The following is a 21020-nucleotide window of genomic DNA, read 5'->3' on the forward strand; positions in this document are numbered from 1 at the left end:
GTCCACTATGCACTAGCTCAAATGATGGGAATGTATTTTGCTTTCTTAGCACTCAGTCGAGTGAATTCAGTGTTTGTTATCTTTCACTCAGTCTTTTCTCTGCTGTCTTAGAGTTGTTTTTTAGAGTGTAACATCTCAAGAATACAAGTTTTTCATCTATTCACATGGATAATCCTCTTATCCATCTTTTCTCAGCTTGCATCATGATTGATGCAATGTCTTTCTTTCTGACTGTAACTATATAACCCTCCCCCTTTGAATAATGCAATCTCCTTTCACTATCAATATCCTCTACAGCTCGTCACAGTCTTTTATTACAGATTGAAAGTTTACTTTGCATTTCTCATTGTCCCATGACATAAGCTTGCAGCACCAAAATGACAAGATTTAGATCAAAAACCTGGATTTCCTTTTGCTGGGTGCAGTCCATTCATCTGGGATGTGTTCTTCCAAGCTCACGTGCAACATGATTTTCAAGTTACCAAAGTTCTAACAACTGATGTAATTTAAGTTGGTTTAGTGCTGAGGTCATTACCTCTCAGTGATGATGCTTATGGTCACAGTGTTCCCATCTGACTCTAGCTCTTACGTCTCCTATTTTATACCATGAACCCATTAAGAGTGGAACATCTTGTTTGCAGTTTACTCAGTATTGAGCCCAGCAGAGTCCTGATGCATTGCTAGGGCTCTTACTCTGGATTAATGTGAGCAAATTTCTGCATCCCAGTTAACAATGTAGGCTACTTTTATAGTCACTGGAGAGGAATCAGCATTTCCTGGGTATGAGTCACCTCTTTCTAAAGCAGTGATAGCAAGTATGGCAGATGGATTTCACCCTCAAAGTGCTTATTTCTTATTGTGGGCTAGCAAGAGCAGCTGGGGTGACAGCCTCATAAATAACTGAAGTTGGGTGAGATAAACCCCTGTGTTAACCTGTAGCGTACATGAACATCAAGCTTACAAGAGAGGAATCAGGCTACTTGTGAATACCAGGAGTCAAATTACTGAGTCTAAATGGTGATACAAGCAACCATAAGTGTTCATAAAAAGAAGTTAGGCAAAGGTGGAATTGAAACAATGAACTACAGAGAAAACAGAGAAACCTTTGCTGTTTATACACAGCGCAGAGGTAATGCCACTGGGCTTGTGCAACAGCTTTGAGATTCAGATCACTGTCCCCAGGCACCTGATTCCCATCCAGACATCTTAAATTACATCATACCAAGGAGATCTGGGTAGAAAGAATGAAAGCTTCCAAGATGGTGACCACAAAAACAAACAAACAAAAAAACAACCCAAAAAACAAACAAACAACAACCACCAAAAAAACCCAACATAATGCTATTCATTGACCAAAACTTTCCAATCTGAAGTTATTCCTCTATGTAAACGTGCATCGTGTGGCCACATAAGTTCAGACCAGCCATAATTCATGGATATTTATACTTGATTCAGATTTTAAAGACAGATGGGAGTCCTGGCTGCTCTACAGAAACAGGCAACAAAAGAAGGGATGCTTATGCTAAGTATTCAAGACAGAGTAGAGGTAATACTCATTATCAGCCAAACAACAGGTGAGGTTCTGACCTGCAGGGAAACTCAGCAATGGGTGCAAAACCAGGAAAAGGATCCATTGGATCCATTTCAGAAAGTTAAGCACAGTTTAAATGTCTCTCACCTCTAAGTCAAAGCTGCTGTTTGTCACACATCAGCCAGTATTCACATACTGAAAAAAGGACCTCGTGTAAGGAAAAGGATGATGCACAAGACCTTAGCATAAATATGGCCTTGCTCATGTGTATACTCATTTATGTGATCCAAGACATTTCCATCTGGCTGCTTCTAAGCAGCATGAAGTCTTTCCATGTATTTCCTACATGCAACGCTTAAGATAAATAAATAAACTAAAGCAATTTCAAACAGCCAGGAGATAAACACTATTCTGAATTTCAGTTGTCATTGGATGATGTTCTCTGCCCTGGTCTTCTGGAAAGGCTCAAGAAGCAGAAATAAAAATGATTGCTGTGGTATCAGAGAGAGAAGCTTAAACAAATGTTGCCTGCACAAAAAAACCCCATCATTTGAATATTATCAGAGCTTTCAAAGGTTTTAGGGGAGAGAAAAGCACTTTTTAATACCTTTTTATTTATTCATCTTTTGCTTTTACAGCAGAGAGGGGATTTTAATCTGCTGGTTTTATGGAAATTGATTTCATACAGCACTGTAAAACAAAACCCTTTAATGGGAAACCTGCCAAAATGCTGTCTGTCTGTTGAGGGAAAGTTTAACTAGAAGGCTTACAAAATTGCTGAGATTCCCCTAATGCTTTCTGAAGTACATAATACTTGAAGACAATTTTTTATCAGCAGTAGCAGGTTAATTTGCTAGATTAAGTTCTGTTTTCTATACTTATGTTTTTCCAATTTTCCCTGCAACCATACTCATTTGTATGGTACTTGAACCTTGGTTATTTACATGTCTATTTGGACTATTTCTTTAATAGCATTGATTTAATATCAATGTTTAGATCCTCATCCTGGATGTTAACCTTAGATTTTATTTGGAGTCAGGATAAAAAAGGTCAAAAAGATAATGTGTGTTTGCCCAAAAGAACGAACAAAATTATTAATCTTTTCAGTGAAATAAGTAATTTTTTTGCACTTGTTTTTTGCTGTTTCTTTGATTGTCTTATCCATGATATGTGTTTATCCTTTGCAGAAGTTTTATAGCTCTTATAGCAGCCATCTATGGACACATAGTAAGTTCTCTTGAAAAGTTCTTTTTTTCTCCTGTGGTATAGCTTGCAAGATACCAGCAAGCAAAACTTAAGAACTTTCTGACTTTCTTTCTTGCAGTTACAATCATCTTTTACAAATTTGTGTCCGTGCCTTTTTGATTTACACTTTTTGCCTCTGCAACATCTTTTGGGATGGATTGTACATTGTAATGTGTGCTGGACTTTCTCTTTGTTGACCTTGAAAATTGCTAATTCAGGTGTACTACTGAAGTAATTCAGAATAAATGCTTTAGAGCAATTTAATAATACATAGTATTCTCTTTGAGGTTAAAATCTCTCCAAAATGAAGTCACTTATTTTAATTTTTCATTCATTTTTTACACAACAAAGACCTTAAACACACCTTAATTCTTCATGAAGTTTTTGGTTTTCACCATAATGGGGCTACACAAATTAACAGATTTGGATCTAAATCGTGCCTTGGAAAAAATCTATCTTGCACAATATGAAATTATTGAAATGTAAAAAAACTCTGAACAAATAAATAAAACACAAAATCATGACATTTTTCATGGCAAGGAATGGTAATCTTGTGAGTGAACCAGGAGCTGAAGTTCAGGAAATGAACTTGTATTTCATTTGGGCCAGATCCAGTCAAGAAACCACTTCTTTTTCCTTTAGTCCCTTATGCATAAAATGTTACTGATTTAAGAACTGAAAAATATAAGCAAGTCTCATAGAAATAACACACCCCAGAATCAAACCCTCACATCTTCCACTGTTTGTATTTCACCAGGAACTTCCTTCTCACACCCACAGACCAGGAAAGATGATGCAAATCAGTGTGGCAACACTGATTTCCCTTAGCACTTTAACTCACAACTTCAATAAAGCTTTTGGCAAATGACTACTGGCAGGTGTCCATAGGGTATATGGATGATCTGTTATTTATATTGGAGAATAATATGCAGATATTTATATAAATAGGTGCCAGATGTGCTTAAAACTGGAGAAAAATTGACCTGCATGTCCTGCACCCAGATTCAAGGTGCAAAGGGTAACACTGTGTGCCTATCACATATGGATACATCAGTCATGCTTTTGAGGAACAGGAGGATGCCTGGGAATAAAATAATTTAGGTAAGATAAAATTGCTCAAGGATAGCCAGGGTTGGTCTGATTCCTCAGAGCAGTGGAGTAGAGCAGAGCAGAACTAGGTGAGAGCTGAAACCTTTCAATACTTCTTTTGGTCCCTTTGGTCCTTTTACTTCTTCCCAGAGCAGAACAAGCTCAAGGCACTGAGAAATTCAGTATGTGATCTTAGCTTCTCCATCTGCAATATTTGCATTATATTATTTCCTCATCTCAGACATCACCATGATTTCTTGTTTCTCATACACTAATTTGGACATGAACAATTAAGCATTCAATATGAGCAAGTAAAATCCTGAAAGTCTACTTTTCGGTGTTTTTATTTTCTCATGGAGATGTAGGTATGAAAATGGGGACAAGTATTAAAAGTTGAGAATCAAGAAATCTGAGGGAATTTAACCCCCTATTTATGCAACCAAGAGAGAGAAGTGATGAAGGATCTTGCTTATCTGCAGGAGTTTCAAGTCTTAAGTCTTTTTTTTTTTTTTTTTCCTCCCCTCCTTGATGTTTTCTGTGTTGATTTTTGTTTCAGGTTGAAAATGTCTGAAAGGTCAAAATAAGAGTGCAGATGCTGTGGCTATTGAGAGAGCTGGATTCTGCACAGCCCTTAGGTGAAGCACTGTTTTGGGGGGATCAGTCTGTACAGATAGGAGCAGCTTGGTGCTGCAACACAGCTCTTATATTTCTGGAAAGCTTTCAGGAAATCATCTGAAGTCATTAGATAAATTGTAGTGGAAGACATTTAGATAAACTTCAGTAGAAGAAATGCCAGCCAGGTCCTATTGTCCATGCTGCTGAACATGAACTGTTGCTGATCAAGTAGGGCACCCTTTTCAGTGTGAGGGAAACTGTACGTTGGGGTTCTTGTTTCAGAGATTATTTGCAAGTTGTGCTTTTATTTATAAACAGTGTCATATGCTAAACCCCTCAGGAAGGAGTAAGAAAGCTGTCTATGGAATTAGTGAAGCAGGTAACCATGCTTCTTCTTGTTTGCTTTCTAATGAGTCCATTGTAAGAACAGCACTGAGCTTGTAGCATGCCTGAGACTAAGAAGACCTGTTCACCACCAGCATGGATGCATTTCTTTGTGAAAGAGAAATAATTTGGAGGATATATAAATATTTTTTGGGAAGCAGAAAATTTTTTGAAGTCTGAACTATGCTGGAATAACATGGCTTTTCCAACAGATGATATTGGGCCAATGACTGCTGGTTCCACTTATATACTGGACGGGTTGAGAAGCCAGTGACAGGAAGCTAAAGGAGCAGGCAGTGCCTCATGTTAGAAACCAAGCTGATTTATATTAAAAAAAAAAAACCTGAAAAATAAAGTCCAAAATCCCTAACTTCCCCTCACCTTCCTCCTGCAGCTTACTACTCATATTTAGCCTCTAAAGCTTAGGCAAGAGAATAAAATAGCTTCATTTATTGCATGCAGCAGGGAAGTACTCTCAAGCCTAAGCATGGTTCACTTTTTCTGTTTATCTTTTGACAGTCTTGCTGGGATCATCCTCTGTCATCCTGGGTAAAGACTGTAACCTTTGTGACATTAGCAGGGATGTGCCAGCCAACTCCTGCTCTGGATTCTTCTGTTTCTCATCCCAGAAATATGAAAATCTGCTCCACGATCTGCACCTGCCAAAAGCATTCAGTACAGACACCAACACACACAGCAGCTGTCACTGCAGGAGAGTAAAGGGCTCAGAGCCCTTATACAGGGGCACAGCTCAAGCCCTGGGGTTTGCAAGGAGTCGTGTGAAACTGTCCTGCTGTGCCTGGTGGAAGGGTTTGGGTGTAGGGCAAGATACAGGTGAGGAGAGCAATATTTTGCAACAAGCGTTATCACAACCCCTCGACCCTGCATTCTTGTTTTCTCCTATTATTGCATTCCTTCCTGGAAAATCAAAGTTCTGGACTTAGTCCTGAGCCACCCCAGGGGTACTTTTTAAAGAACTGTAAATGTCAAAGTGAGAATTTTAAACCAAGCTCTGGGTCAGTGTTCTGTAAAGAAAAGTCAAGGCCCCTTTGCTGCTGCTCAGAGTCCCTTTAGCATTTCAGAAGGATGTGGCTGTCCCAGAAGCCATGAAAGGAGGTGATCTAAACCCAAAAATTATCCCATTGTGCTCCTGGCCATCCCACATTCAGAACAAATATGTTTGCTGTAGAGATAACCCTGTGGCAAGTCTGCTTCATCACATTCCTACCCAGCCTCTCACCTCCTTAGTAAATAGAGACATTGGCAGCTGCCATGAATTGGGATCCCATTAAAAAGCTGAGGGTTATACTCTTTAGAAGAGCTGAATCACAAATTTCAATCTGGATTCATGCAAAGAATCCCAGAAACATGAATTTCGCTCATTCTCACTTTGGTAAGAGGTGATGGCTTTGAAGTATCAAACTTAAGATAATTCTTATACAAGAATTATCAACCAGGGAAAAGATCCATGTCAAAGTGTTCATTTGTCAAGAAAATGGAGGTAATGGAGTAACACTAGCAAGATTTTCCCAGCAGGAGCTATTTGTACATAATCCTGCAGCAAAGGGCCTGAGCTGCTCTTGCTCATTTCCCAGCTACTTTCACTGTTTAAATACAGGCAAAAGGGAAGAACTTTGGGGAATTTGACAACAGAGTTAGTAAAATATGAAAAGCTGAGTTCATGGGGCTTATATGTGCCAAGAGCTGGCTTCAGGCAAAGGTATTTTCCAGGACAACTACAGGTCAGCAAAAACCTGTGATCTTAATTTTTGTGGTAGGTCCAGAACTGTTATTTTAGATTTAAGCGTATACATGAGTAGAAATAATATCTAAATATATATAAAGCACACACTATGATGGGACATTTCAGGGTAGCAAACTAAAGCACCGTGAAATATTGCGTAGATTATTTTTTTTTCCAGACAGTGAAATTATCTGGTCTTTCTTTTTCTATAATGTGACAGAAAAGACTCCCAGTCATTCAGGATCTATTGTATTACAAAAATAAACATCTAATTTTATTGCAGTATCATAGAATTCCAGGTTGGAAAGGACCTGAAGGATCAGCTAGTCTAACCATTCTAATATTATTATTTATATGTTATGTCTCAACATCCTGTCAAGCTGAGACTTAAAACTTTCCAAAAGCTTTTTATTTCATTGTATCTAGTAAATGTCAATGACACATGATAAGAAGGAAATCTTTGAACTACAAGAAAAACTAGTACATTTTAGCTGGTTTTGTTTTTAAATGCTTGGAACTGGCATTTCTTTTACACCGGTGTCTTCACTCTGATTTGTATTTAGAGAATGCATGATACAAAAACCCTTTTGAATATTTATCAAGTAGAAAAAACCTTCTTTCTTACTATCACACTTCAGAATGATTTTACTAGCTTAAGCAAATGAAACTCTATATTGTTTGGTCAAATATCTTCATGCCACTGTATTAAGTAACATATTGCATACTTTGTAAATGCCAACAAAATCATATTTTAAAGGCTATAATAATCTGACTATGGAATGGTTGCTCATCATGTGATCCATGCCTAATAACAGAAACAAGTCTCTGCAGCCCCATTCATTAGAGGATAACAAAGCACTGAAAACAGTCATTAAGCCTGATAAGTATTGTTGTTTCATCCTTTTATATAGTAGAACAGTGAGTAAATTATCTCAGCAAAATTATCTGGTTAGAAGTAGTCTGTTACAATCTAATTCACCATTTAAAAAGTCAACATATAGTAGGAGAGATACAGAGGTTACCTGCATCTCAGCAGCAGAAGACAGTCAGTCCATATCTGTTCATACAACTTATGTCACTGTCACAACTCAACCTCTTACAAACTTTATTCATTCTATGGCATTGTGTACAAGCAATGCCTTTATACAAATGGAGAACTGAAACAAAGATGTAATAAGTCAAAACCTGAGGAAAAAATAGCTTATAGGCTCATCTTTTCTTTCTGGCACAGTGTTCTTTGCACAATATTTGACTAACTTAAGAGTCTCCTGGTCATTTGGTAAAGAGCCAGGCCTTGTTGGAGTGAGGGGAGCTGCACAATGCTGAACAAGGTGTTGTGCTTCAGGACCAAAGGATTTCCTTTCCTCTCTGTACTCTTTATCTCTCATGATAACAAGACTGGACACAAAGTAAATTGCCACAAAGACCTTTGATTCCCCTTGCCTCCTCTAAATATTAGAGGATATTGACCTCCAGCCCTGTTTTATTTGAAGGAGTTCTAAATTATTTTCTTGTCGTTAGGAGTCAGATAACATAAATCACACCCAGCCCCCATGGCAGGTAGCCTTATACTGCTGCACAGTCAAATCAGATTATTCTGAAAAGCAAGAATTCAATGGAGTCTTATCCAATACTCACTCATGTATGGCTCCTTCTAGCTGTGTTATGAATTATTCTAATGCATAGAGGCCACAGAGTTCAACTGTTCTTAATTGTTTTACAGGGGAAAAAATATAAATGCTCTTAGTTTTTTCTGGACTACAGAGGAAAAAAACTGCCAAAGAGAATTTTCACTTCCTTAATGTTCCAGGCGGAGAATGAAGAGGTCAAGACTATCTAAAACTTCTAAATCTCTTCCCGAAGATCTTGCAAGTTTTTTATCAGGCCCCTAGTATTTGATTAAGGGAAGGAGCCTGGGTCAGAGGCTGGCTCTAAACCCCAGTCTCCAGATTCTTAGCCCAGGATCAAAAACCTTGAAAATTAATTATCTGCCCTGCTTCTCCTACATAATAATCAAACAAACACAAAACAAGAGGAACCCCCTCTGCATTTCAGAAGACATTTCTGTGTCCTTTACCTGATCAGAGGCTGGTGTAATGCTACCAGGGATGCGTGCACTGTGACAGAGATCACTGAGAGGTGGAAATAGTCAAACATGACAGGAACGTGGTGGTGCAGACCTCTCCGGGGGTGGAAGTGGAGACACACTGTACGGCTGCTGATCATGGGGATGGCTGGAATATCCCTCAGCCTGGAAGATAAAGAGGTTTGCAAGGGTGACTGAAAGCATGAGTTAGCACAGCATGCCACAGGGAGATGGGTTGAAATGAATTGTTATAATTTCACAGCTTCATAAGGGTTTAAATAAGTGATTAGAAACCTCCGGTGTATTTGTGCCTGGCATAAACACAAATATACATATACATTTACATACAAAAAAAAAATCATAGTTAACAGATGTAGATACATAGATAGATAGATACACAAATTTACTGTATACAAGTAGATGTGATGTAATTCTAGTTTCCATTGGTGACTTGATGCACACTTGATAATTGGCCCTTGATACACACTGGTGTATTAGTTCTTGACTAGTATCAAGAACTAGCTAGCATAAAGAACGTATTAATCAAACTGCTCAGCTTATCTGAGTGTTCATAGCCAGGATAGCTCACTTCTTGTGGTTTTCTTTGCAAGAAAAATCATCTCAGGCAAGCTGTGAAAAAAAAACCCCAACTTTTTGCAAGAGTAATAAAAAATTAGATGAAGTAACCACAGAGAAACAAATAAAGCTGTACCAGCTTCTCCTTTTTTCAGTAAATACAAACCAAGACTTTAATTTGAAGTTTGACCATAACTATTCCAGAATAAGTTGCCTGGTGTGAAGTCAGCCACGTGACAGTTGAGTCTATAGGGATGGAGACTGAGATGAAAACCTGGAGAATACCATATCCTGCCCATTCAAGTGAAATTCACTTCTAAAGAATTGTTTTACAGCATTAAAGACGCTTTTGAATCCAACTGTTTCCAAGAGCTAAGAAAACAAAAAATTAGATGGCTGAGTGCAGTGCATACTTAGTCCCAGGAAGGGTTTCAATGAGATTTGCAGAAAAGCCTTTTCAAAAAATCACTGCTCTTTTTTTAAATAGTAAAATGGATTAACCCTTCACATGATAACAGAAATTATACGTATGTGTTAGAGCACAACTTCATAGCTTGAATGTTTAAGTTCTTTTTATTCTTGCATCCTTGGTCTCAATGTAACTTTTTTCTCTCTTCTACACCCCATAGTTGATGACCCATCACAGCTGATGGCTGATGGCTCAGTCCCTCCTGTATGAGTGAACAAGTTTTCACCTTCTGTGTCTTGGATATAAGGAAACGTTCTTGAAATTTGTTTAGGTGCCCTACAAATAAGAATAAAATCACATAGAGAAAGCCTCATCTTGAAACAGCTCAGATTATTTATCTGCACCCACTCCAGCTCCCACAAATGCTGCTGAAGTCACTGGAATCCTTTTCTGCTACAGGGAATCTGAATGTCTGGGATCACACTTTCTTCTGTGTCTCAGGAAGTGATTCTAAACCCACTTCACCAAATATTCGGGAATCAAATGCAGTTTTAAGACATCAGATTCATTGGGAATGCTCTTTCCTCCAAAAATAGAAACAGCTTTCATTTAAAATAGAAGAAAAGCACTTAGCATGTTCATACACCCATCTTCATCCAGAAAACACTTCATTGTCTCCTGAGATAAATGCATTCTTGCACCTCAGCCTCTTCTCACATGGAGGTCAGTGGTGATACTCCCATTGACTCTGACAGCAGCAGATATAGAGCAACACTTAACATTTTTGAAAACCTCATACTTAAAGGAGAGAAAATGTTGTTCCTTTAAAGTGCATGAGATACACTCTTCACATCCAGAGAGCAGAGACATAGAGACTTCAGAACCAAGGCAAAGGAAAGTCTTACCTATCCTTTTTTTCAGAGGACTGTCACTTCATCTAAGTAATTTCCCAGTTGAACAAAACCCTGATTACCAATTAAGCTATAAAACAGCACTTACTGTTGCTCACTATCAGTAAAGTGCAGGTCCAGCTTGAGCTGAAAATCTGCCTCACTCAATGCATCTTCCACCTAAAAAAAGAGAAATGCAAGTTACTTTGAGGTGAGAAGGGGAGATAGCACTCACAGCATTGAAGCAAAAGTGGTTGGGTTTGTACCATAAGAGCAAAGGCAAAAAATGCAGCAAAACCAGCACCCCATTACAGTTCCAGAAAGGACCAAATGTGACAGCAAGTCGAGGTAATAGCTGGAGGAGTTAGAGAAAACCAGAGCAGTCAGGGGTGTTATCTGCTCCTGGGTGTCCTGTCATGTCAAAAAGATCACTCCAGACAACATGAAGCAGAGTGTGCAGAGCACTACATTTGTTGTATGGTTGCTCTTTGCATGCTGAGAATCAGTGGAGTATTTCTGGAGCTCCATTCCTTCACTGAGCAAATATTCATTTGGCTTATCTTGACAGCTGAATGAGAACAAGGACTTGGTTTTCTTGGTTGAGCAATAGTCATAAATAGTCATGAATCCTTCTGGTTACCTACCTGTAAGTAATACAAGGTCCAAAGTTTCTAGCTTAAACCAATCAGAAATAACTCAAATAATTCTGACAGCTTCTGATCTCTCATCCTCATACTTTCAGTTTGTTTCTCAGAAAACTGAGGTTTTTCTTCCTCCCAGATGCTTTCTGCAGTTAATGGAAGCCTCTCTTAGAGAGTTCTGAACATGTTTATACAGGGTAGAATTCAGCTCACAAAAAACAATGAAGATACCAAGTGTGATCATAAACCAGCTCACTGGTAGCTTTATCTAGTAGGTCCCACACTTATTTTATTGTCAACAATTCTTTCGTTGGATTTTCTGAAGAGGTACATGAAGAAAGCTTTCAGTTATTTACCTTCACCTAGGAAAGACTACATTTGATAATACATTCCAGCTTGGCACAGTTAAAACAACTAAAATAAATGGAAAGTAATATATTGGAATGGAAGAAGTTGCCCAGCACTTTCTCCTTCACTGTTTTGAAGTATCTTTTCTTTCCCAGCAATACAGATTTAGTAGAATTAAAGCAAATTTATATCAACCTAAATGGAAATACAAACATAAAACACTTATTACCAAAATAGTCTTCTTCCTAGAGTGCAAGCATCCTTCATTGTATATCAGAGTGCAACAGGATAGAAGAGTGGAGATAGGGAAGAGAGTATTATCAGTACAACTGCTTTTTACCAAATCTTTATCACAAAAAGGTGAGGGGAGATATCTAGGTTGTCTTTTGCCAGTGGAAAGAAACAATAAGATTAATACAGTGAGCTGACATGACCTGAGGTACACATGAGAAAAGGACAATTGATTTCAGTTTGATTCTGTCTCTTTCTATTGTTTAAGAAATATCTCAGTCTAAATACACTTGAATGGCTTAAATTAGGCAAGATGAATTCTACTTTCTTGAGCTGACTAGAACCCTCTTAACAACTGACTATATAAAAAATGCACTGATGCATCTAGCTTATAGCCTGCTCTAACAGGTTGGATTGATACCTTGTAAAGCATAAAATAGGTACAGGTTTTCCAAAAGTGAACCTTTTTCTGTTGAAACAAGAAAATTTAGTCAAGGATTGATTATACTTTCCCAAAATTATCAAAGATGTAAATTTAAACCCTTCTGAGCTAATACAGCATTTCTTCTAGCATGTCCAGAGGCACAGAAACATCAGGAGAAAATTCCAGCTTGCATTTGCTGAAAATGTACTTTTTCTTTTGTTTGTCTCAAAATACCTGGAAGTATGTCTTCTGGGGGAAAAAAAAAAAAAAAATTTTTTACTTTTTTTGCTTTTTAATGAGTTGTTGTCATTGAAAATCAGAGTTAATTATTGTTGCAAAGGAAATAATCATTATTGAAGCTACAGTCTGAATTTAAACTAGAAATTCAATTCAAGTAGAGTGCTTCAGACAAAACACACTTCATCCTCCAACAGGGGGGATGAAAATTTGGTTCTGTGCCTAATACTGCTGAGCACCTGCAATTGTCACTGCAACCTGAGCCTGTGTTTAAAAGAAGTTCAGCAGCCAGTGACACTACCTCAAAACACCTTGAGGCAATGAGCAGATGTCTGTGAGTCTTAGAGATAATCTTCACTGCAGCAGGTCATGCACTAAAATGCAGGTATAGGATATTTTTAATCCACAAACTCTCTTGAAATCAGACTGCTTATAGTACTCTAAAAACTCAAATAACTCAAACAGTGTAAATCAAATTGCAGTTCTCACCACACAGATTACATGTTTTTCTTTGTATACTGGAACTGAAAATATTAAAGCAAGTGAAAACTGGGCATGTATTAAAAAATTCATTGGAATCTTCATGAGGAGATAATAAGAGGCTTATGCACAAGATGAGAAAATACTGGGAAATATTGCTCCATTCTTTGATTCTATGGTTCAAATGATCTTCTGTCCAGTCAAAAATAAGTCAGTTATGAACAGAAATTTTGAAACTTTCTTTGAAATAGTATATGCATTTCATTATTTCATTTTTTCTCCTAAAATCAAATAAGACTGAAATTAATTTTGTCATTTCTGGCTTGATCAATTCTTCATTGTTTGCATCAGCTTAATACCATTCTGTGTTTTCGTGTACCATCATCTTGTGTCCTGTGGAAAATAAGTATGCAAGTTCATGATCCTCTTCTCTGTTGATGGGGTGTGCCTAAGGTTCCTCTGGTGCTCCCAACCTGGGCCTCACGTCTTCTGCAAAGGCTCCATATTTCTCTCTGAGCCCACACAATTTTCCAGAAAGTGCTGTCCAGAGTTCTGTCTGTTTTCTAACCTCTACCTCTCTTGCCAAAGGACTTCACTGATAAGGAAATGCATTTATTAAACACTGCTTGGAATCTCTACAGTAGAAAGTATTTGAATATGAAAAATAAAAGTATTTTGTACAATAAAAAGTATATGCAAAGGAAAGTACTGACCTCTATTGGAGTGCATAATTTCAGTTTTAAATTATTATTCTTCAGGTTTACATTTATATCTTTGGTTGAGCTTTTAAAAGCTATGCTAAAACTGAAGTTTCCATCATTCCTGTGATGCACTTCCATAATACTTAACAATTTAGCCAAAATGTCAGAGTCAATGATCTGGATGTCCCATCTCACACAAATCTCTCTGGAAAGTGTAAAATCTAACACAATGTGATAACCCAGCTTGCCTCACTATGTCCTCTCCCTGCTACTAAATTGTCCTTAAATGAAGCCAGCAAGCAAGGAGACAGACACGTTACCTGTTTTAGTGCTTGATGAAAGAGGCAGTGCTTCTTCTCTAATAAGAATGAAAGTAAAAGCTTATGAAAATAAATTAGAGTTCTTTACAATACTAATGGCTGCGACAGCCCTGCAATTTTATTTCCTATGAATTAAAGAATGCTGCTTTCTGGGATAATATAGGAAAAGGCATCTAATAAACCAATGAGTTTTAAAGCACCGTTTATATGGTGAAAGGTACATTCAGTGCAACTTCTAGGCAAATAATTGGAGCTTTTTCCATCTAATGACAGGCAGAATAGATGTATTTCCATATATAAGCTTATCTAGGGTAATGCAAGAGGAAGAAATAAAAGAAAAAAGGTAAAAGAAAAAAAAAAAGAAAGAAACAGTAGCAAAAAATCTAATCTGGACATGCAGGTTGGGTTTTGTTGTTTGGGTTTTTTTGTACTGAACCTATCTCAGCAATCTATCTTTTCAACAAAACTACCCTGGCACCATGAGGAGAAAGCATACTGCTCTCTTGCTGTAATATTTGATAATTCCAGTTCTGACACCAGAAACTACATGGAGTACATAATCCCAATATACTTCCATTACCCAGTCTAACTTCCTTGTCTGTTTACCATAACTTCTGTTTACAGAAAAAGCAGTGAACAGATCCTTTGCCCTCAACCCAAGAAACATCACCACAGCACAAAAATGGCACAAAAAAGGACTTGCATCTGTTGTGTGTTAAATAAGCTAAGAAGTTATAAACAGAGATAATATTTAAAACCCTGCATAAATCTCTAGTTGTTTTGTCAGTATCACATTGCAGGGATTGCATCCAACATATTATCTAGCAAAGATGCAACACTTTCTCTAAACCATCCTCTCTTCCATATTTATATCAAATTTTTAAAGCTGTGAAGGGAAAACATCAAGTTGATTGTGCTAATCTGCTCAATGAACGAAAAGTTTCCATGCAAAACCATTCTGTAACTACAGAGCTGGAATTTCACAAGGGACCACCTATAAAAAGGCAAGTGCAATGCACCCATCAAGAGTCAGAATGAGTTTTAGCTATGAAGAACCTTGTGGGAATTATTTGCATTGTGTGAGGTGCACAACTTTTCTGAATATTAATGCCAAAAATCATCAGAAATCATCCCTGCTCAACACAGCGAAAACTGCTATAATTTGAAGGGAGGGATTTTAATCAGAGATGTTCTACTGAGGAAAGATAAAATTAATATTCAATTAAGCATGTTGGAACATTTTCCTAATGAATACTGATAAACTTGCATTTAGTAATTTTTCATGTAACACAAAACAACAATTCTAGGGAAGAATAAATTCATGACTGTTAAAAAACAACCAAACAAAAATGTAATACTAAGAAAAAAGTGAGCAGGAAGGAGAAGCATGTGCAATAAACATTCTCCAGCTGTTTTAATTTGTATCTATATATAACCCATGCAAATATATAACCTGAGATAGGACAAACCAGAATTTTTAAATCTCTTTATGCTTAAATACATATTATACAAGGAAGGGCAGGTAGGCATCTCTGGTCCAAAGTACAGCAAAAAGAATTTGATTCACATTGGCTGCAAAACTTAAACGACCTGGTTTTGATGGTATGTTGATTTTGCTAAAACACCTGATGTCATTGTGTCTTTCATTATCACTGAGAGTCATTACCAGTACCATATATTTTATTTCAGCCCCTGTGCTGGGAAGACACAGCTATGACACATTGGACCAGGCCTGAGTGCCATTCTACTATGATACTTTATTCCCCTTCTGTTTGACAGTCCTTTAAAACAGTGCTCTCTTACTCCAAGACCACTTGTCTTGTAGCTCTTGTAGCTACTCATCTCTTGTAGCTCTTAGGAACAGGAATTACCACTGGAAGGCATTGATTTCACAGCAGCAAGGGGTGCCCAGCAGGTTGAGAGGTTCAGATCATGTAGTACCTTGTGTAGTTAACCATGTTGGCTGAAGGAGTGGATGCTAAATGGGGAGAAAGATCTCAGTATGAACCCATTCTAGCTGAGATATGACAGAAAAAGAAGGGTTGTAGGGTGAGGAGACATCTGAGTGGAGGAAAAGGATTGGGTAGCTTGGTCACAGTATTGTCATTGCTGCAGCAAAGAAAAGTCAACAGGAGAGAGGAGGATTAGAGGATAGCACTAATGGATGGCTGGAGTAGAAGCTGGTCCTAGCAAGATGCAGAAGATTCCTGGTTTTCTCAGGTGAGGAAGATTTGCACAGATACGCAGATGTAGAACCAGTGATCCAGTGCACAGATGATAAATTATGATTGATAAAAATGAGTTTCTGATGTACTGATTTACCAATATATAACAACATTTTATTTCACTGGAAAGCCAAGACATAGACTACTCTTCATAACAGGCACAGTGCCGAGGGTCTGTGTGACCTAAGGCAAATGTTTATAATATTTCATTTACAAATAAATAAATCACCCCAGGAGCCCCTGTCAGTATTGGCAATGATGGGTACAAACCAGTTGATCTCATACTGCAGGTGCTGGTACTTTTTCAAATAAATCATGTCTTTACACAGAATCACAGAATGTTTGGGGTTGGAAAGGACCTCAAGAGATCATTGAGTCCAACCCCCCTGCCAGGGCAGGATCACCTCAAGGAGGCCACACAGGGACACATCCAGGAAGGTTTTGAATATCTCCAGAGAAGGGGACTCCACAACCTCACTGGGCATCCTGTTTCAGTGCCCTGTCACTCTCACAGAGAAAAAGCTTTTACTTATATTTAAGCAATTTTATAATTTTAAAATTTTATAATGTATTTTATATATATAGAAAATTTTAAATCTTAAACATGTATTTTTTAATATTTTGTTAGTGTTTTTCACCTTTAATATATTTTATATTTTAAGTTTTATATCTTAAAATTTATTTTTTGACTCCACCAGTTACACTGATGAGAACTGTGACAGCACAGTGACACCATGACAACTTCTAAAATGGATATATTTGTGCAATGGACACCTACAGTTAGGTAAGAGGAATCAAATCCCAGCCCTTATGATTTTATACATGTATTCCAAGACAACTCACCCTTTCTCCATCCAGAAGCAGGTGCACTCTGAAGTTCATTGCTTCATTAAGAATGATCTCTTCATTTCTGTACAGAATCTGAAATATCCTGCTGTAAACGTTGTTTTCATGAATGCAGGCTGAGCAAAGGCTGGACTCACCTGAACAAAACACAGACAGGTTCCTGGTGTGATTTCTGCAGGGAGATTATTTTTATCCTGTTTTCATTCCAGGATTATCTAGGCCAGTTGTATTAGTACTTGTAAATAAACACTTGCATTCTCAATAATTCTCAGTGGTAAAGGAACAGATTGTTATAGTGGGTTGCAGGTTTCTGAACATGGGATTTAAAGAAAATAAATTTTAAATTGCAGGCAGGATGGATTTCAAAATAATAGCTGACCCTTTGACAGCATCTAACTATTAACATTATTTAAAGTGAAAGCTAAAGCATCAATAGTCTTCTACGGAGGTTTGCTACCAAGCACCAAGAGGACTGGAGGTGTTCACCTATGAAATTTCATCTTTTATCTACAATGAACAACTTTCAGAAGAGGGAGTTTTTTTGTAATTTCTGCTGTTCCCAGAAGCTACTACCTGGAAATGGGGACAGTATTCAGTAGCAGATCTCAAATGTTGAGCCTGAATCAAGCGCAAAGGCATCATAAAGGCACCATAAACTAAAATACAGAAAAAGAAAAATGTAGCCACTTTTTTCAAGATGCTGAGTTATCCGTCAGGTCCTTGACCCATGTGAGAGCTGCCACCTTGGCCCACTCAACTGGAATTCATCTGAGAGATTAAAAAATGAAAACCTTAAGCTTCTCCACATTGAATTTAGACAGTCAACAGCTTAATCTTTGTGCTGATGTATCCACAAATGAACACACAAACACAGGGGCCCTTCCTAACTTTCAGGTGCCTGCAGTGTATGTATTTCATTTTGGCTACAGTGGTGCCCATACAATTTAAGACATCATTCATCTGACAAGTGCTTTATATTGAAGGAAAAGTTTTGCTTGAAGCAAACTGATTATTGAGTAATTCTTCTTTCACTCACAGGAAAGCAGTGTGACTTGTTTAGCTGCACAAACCCATACTGGAGGTAACAACATTTACTGCAGTGAATTCCTTCCAGAGGATTCTGCAATGACTGTGTGACTATTTACTGAGCATGTGAGCACCAGAGTTAGGTACCTTTTAGTTGTGTCTTGACTGTTAATGAGAATTCCTTGCTAATTCTATTTAGGCAGTCCCTGAGCAACAATTCCTTGCAGAATTTACTCAGAACTAGTTTTGTTACTTTCTAGCATTCAGTGTGGTAGGAATCTGAGCTTTTGGAATATGGTCCTATAACAAATGGCATTTTGGAACTTTCCTGTCAAGGTATGCTTAAAAAGTACCAGTGTCTGTCCTTCCAAGAGAAGCAGATCTGTGATCATCAACACGAAGATAGTAGGCATACCTTTTTAATAAAAAAATAGCTTTTCATAAGGCACTTCTGGAAATTTGTGCCTTTATAAAAATTATTTGAGTCCCTGAGCTGCAGTAAGGTAAAAGTCTAGGTCAGAAAGTCTTAGGGACTGCTATTTTGTCAAGAGTTCCAAATCACAACAGAAATTTATTCTGCTGTGCCAAAATTACTGCTTTGCTTTTCATTGCAAGAATCATATATATTTTGCAAGAATCATATATATTCTGCAATTAGAAATCAGTGAGCCAAGATGAACTGATGACTAATGATTTCCCAAGGTAAAGTTTTAGTTAGGGGATAAAAATAGAAAAGAATAGAAATTATTTAAAAAAACAAAAACAAAAACAAACCATAAAATGTACTAAAGGCCCTGGTAAACAAGTGAACAGGGTTTTGTCATTATAATGATTAGTTTTTGTGGCGCCGGTCTGCTGGAACTGAAATAATGCAGACAAAGAAGTATCTTCTCAAAAAAAAAAAAAAAAAATTCATATGGGGCCAGGGGGAAAGTTGATTAAATACCAATAAGACCAGTAAGACTTGAGCTAATTAATTGTCAGAACCATAGAACTGTCATCCAGAGTACATTCAAATAACATTCCTATTACCCACTCAGAAACAGCCTAAGTGTTTTCACCCTGCTCTTGTCTTCCCACCACATATCCTGCACAATACGTATGTATAAGTCCAGGCAAACTAGGTAAATACACATTTATTTCCTTGTGCTATAACAGTTAGGCTAGAATGTTTCAGCCTGATTAGCTCTTCAAAAGCATGCAGTCATATTTATTTTAATTTAAACCTCATCATATTAGAGACACCACAAAAATCATATTAGAGGCCCAGCGCATTGTTATGCCTAGCAGGCAGACAAAGGAAGCTTTATGTTATTTGATTTGGATATTGATATAGTGGAACTCTTCTAGGATGGAAAGTTTAATGTCATTTTCTTCTCAAACACACTCCTACGCAGACCACCCCCTGGGTGTAATTGCTTTAGGATTTAGATTTGTAAGGTGGCATAAAGAGTCGTTTTTCTTGCTTGAAAGGTCAAAGTCAAAGACACGCTACAATGCTGAGAGTTGTCTCGTATCAGTGAGACTATGACACTACAGGGATAAAAATTTTCTCAGTTTAAAGCAGAGATCTGGCAGAGACCTATAGAAGAGTGCCTGATCATCTCCCCAACACAGCTTATCCCTGCCTATTTCAATGGCCACAGCCTCCTTCTTTCTCTCTTAAAGTATGATGTAGAGGAGGGCTTGGGAGCATGACATCCTTTTAGTAATGCTGACATCCTGCCCCCTGAAGCAAAGGGGAACAAAAATATCTCCATTGGCAGTGCCCTCCAGGAAGTAGCACTCTGACATATTCTGTGCTCTTAAGTAGCAGTAAGTGGTACCTGCTCCAAACTTACTCTTCCTTACTCCATGAAAACATCGGCATCCTGGTAACTTTTACAAACTTCCTCTTGCTCCTGGGATACCTTCTGACACTCGTGCCTCTCTAAACCCACAGACTTGTCTGCTAACAGGTAGTGGCATTATGGTTGGCATGTGCCACAGCTGAAGCTAAAGCAGAGAGGGCTGCTGGCAGGACACAGATGTACCTTTGTATTCACAGAGGTACCTATCTTTTGGCATGAAGCACAGAATGGTGCAGGAGGGAAGCTGGAACTGTAGGTTTTCCCAAATCTCTTCCTAGGATAACCTCAGCTACACAAACAGCTCTGAGCTATGCCTGCAGTGCTCAGAACTCACACGCAGTCCAAGGAAGACAAGACACAGTGTGTGGGAACTGCTGGGAGCTCTCATTCCCTGGTGAGTGCTGGAGCTAAGAATGTATTGACCTGCATTTAGCTCTTTATTCCATAGTTTCAAAGGCCTGAGCTTTCGTGAACTCAACAAGGAAAGTCTAATTTTGTAGCAAGGAGCTTTTCCTCAGTAAAGTTTCTAGTTAGGAGATTTACTTGTGAGACTTGTGGTGCCCCTTAAGCTAGAAGGAGTCCTACTTTCTGCCTCTTTTTCTTAAGTGGCTCTTCCATTTACTGCTTATCTTCTTTGGGCTGAATAGTTCTTCAAATTATCTGGAAAGTGAAAGATGTCTCAGGGCTTCAAGAACCATTGGAAGCAGGAAGAAGGCAGCTGTGCTCAACAACCACTGATTTCAGAGAATGAAAAAAGCCTCTTGATGCATCTCTCTATTAGTTTCTACAGGAAAGATCCTGTCCTCCCACAGCCACCCATCACAATCCCTTCACAGATTTGTGAGTATGGCATTTTTTAAAAAAAGGAAGGGCAAAAGGGCTCTTTCAGGTTTTGTAGGTTTTCAAACACATAGCACAGGCTACCTGTACAAACGAGTCAGTAAAACGTTATGCTTTCTCACTGTCTTCATATATATTTTACCAAGTTCCCCCAAACAGAGTCTAGTCAACCTAATCTTCCCATCTGGAACTTTTTATAGATGGACATATCTAGAAGTTCTATCACAGGAATTATTCACCCCTTTTAAAAATCAGAGGGAGGTTGTACTATGTAGATCTTAT

The 21020-nt window shown here is 38.0% G+C and overlaps 1 protein-coding gene across 1 annotated transcript in view; it reads right to left on the reverse strand.

The window, feature by feature from the left end:
• The window catches only part of FAM135B (family with sequence similarity 135 member B), a 178972-nt gene that overhangs the window by 47509 nt on the left and 110443 nt on the right, over positions 1-21020 (reverse strand). Inside the window, exons 4-6 of the mRNA XM_071738441.1 lie at positions 17020-17159; positions 10679-10749; positions 8686-8859 (exon numbers count right to left, since the gene is read on the reverse strand). Of these exons, the coding sequence (XP_071594542.1) occupies positions 8686-8859; positions 10679-10749; positions 17020-17159 (385 nt within the window). The remainder of the gene's footprint in view (positions 1-8685; positions 8860-10678; positions 10750-17019; positions 17160-21020) is intronic.

This window comes from Heliangelus exortis, chromosome 2 (assembly GCF_036169615.1).
Source record: "Heliangelus exortis chromosome 2, bHelExo1.hap1, whole genome shotgun sequence".
NCBI classification, from domain to species: Eukaryota; Metazoa; Chordata; class Aves; order Apodiformes; family Trochilidae; genus Heliangelus; species Heliangelus exortis.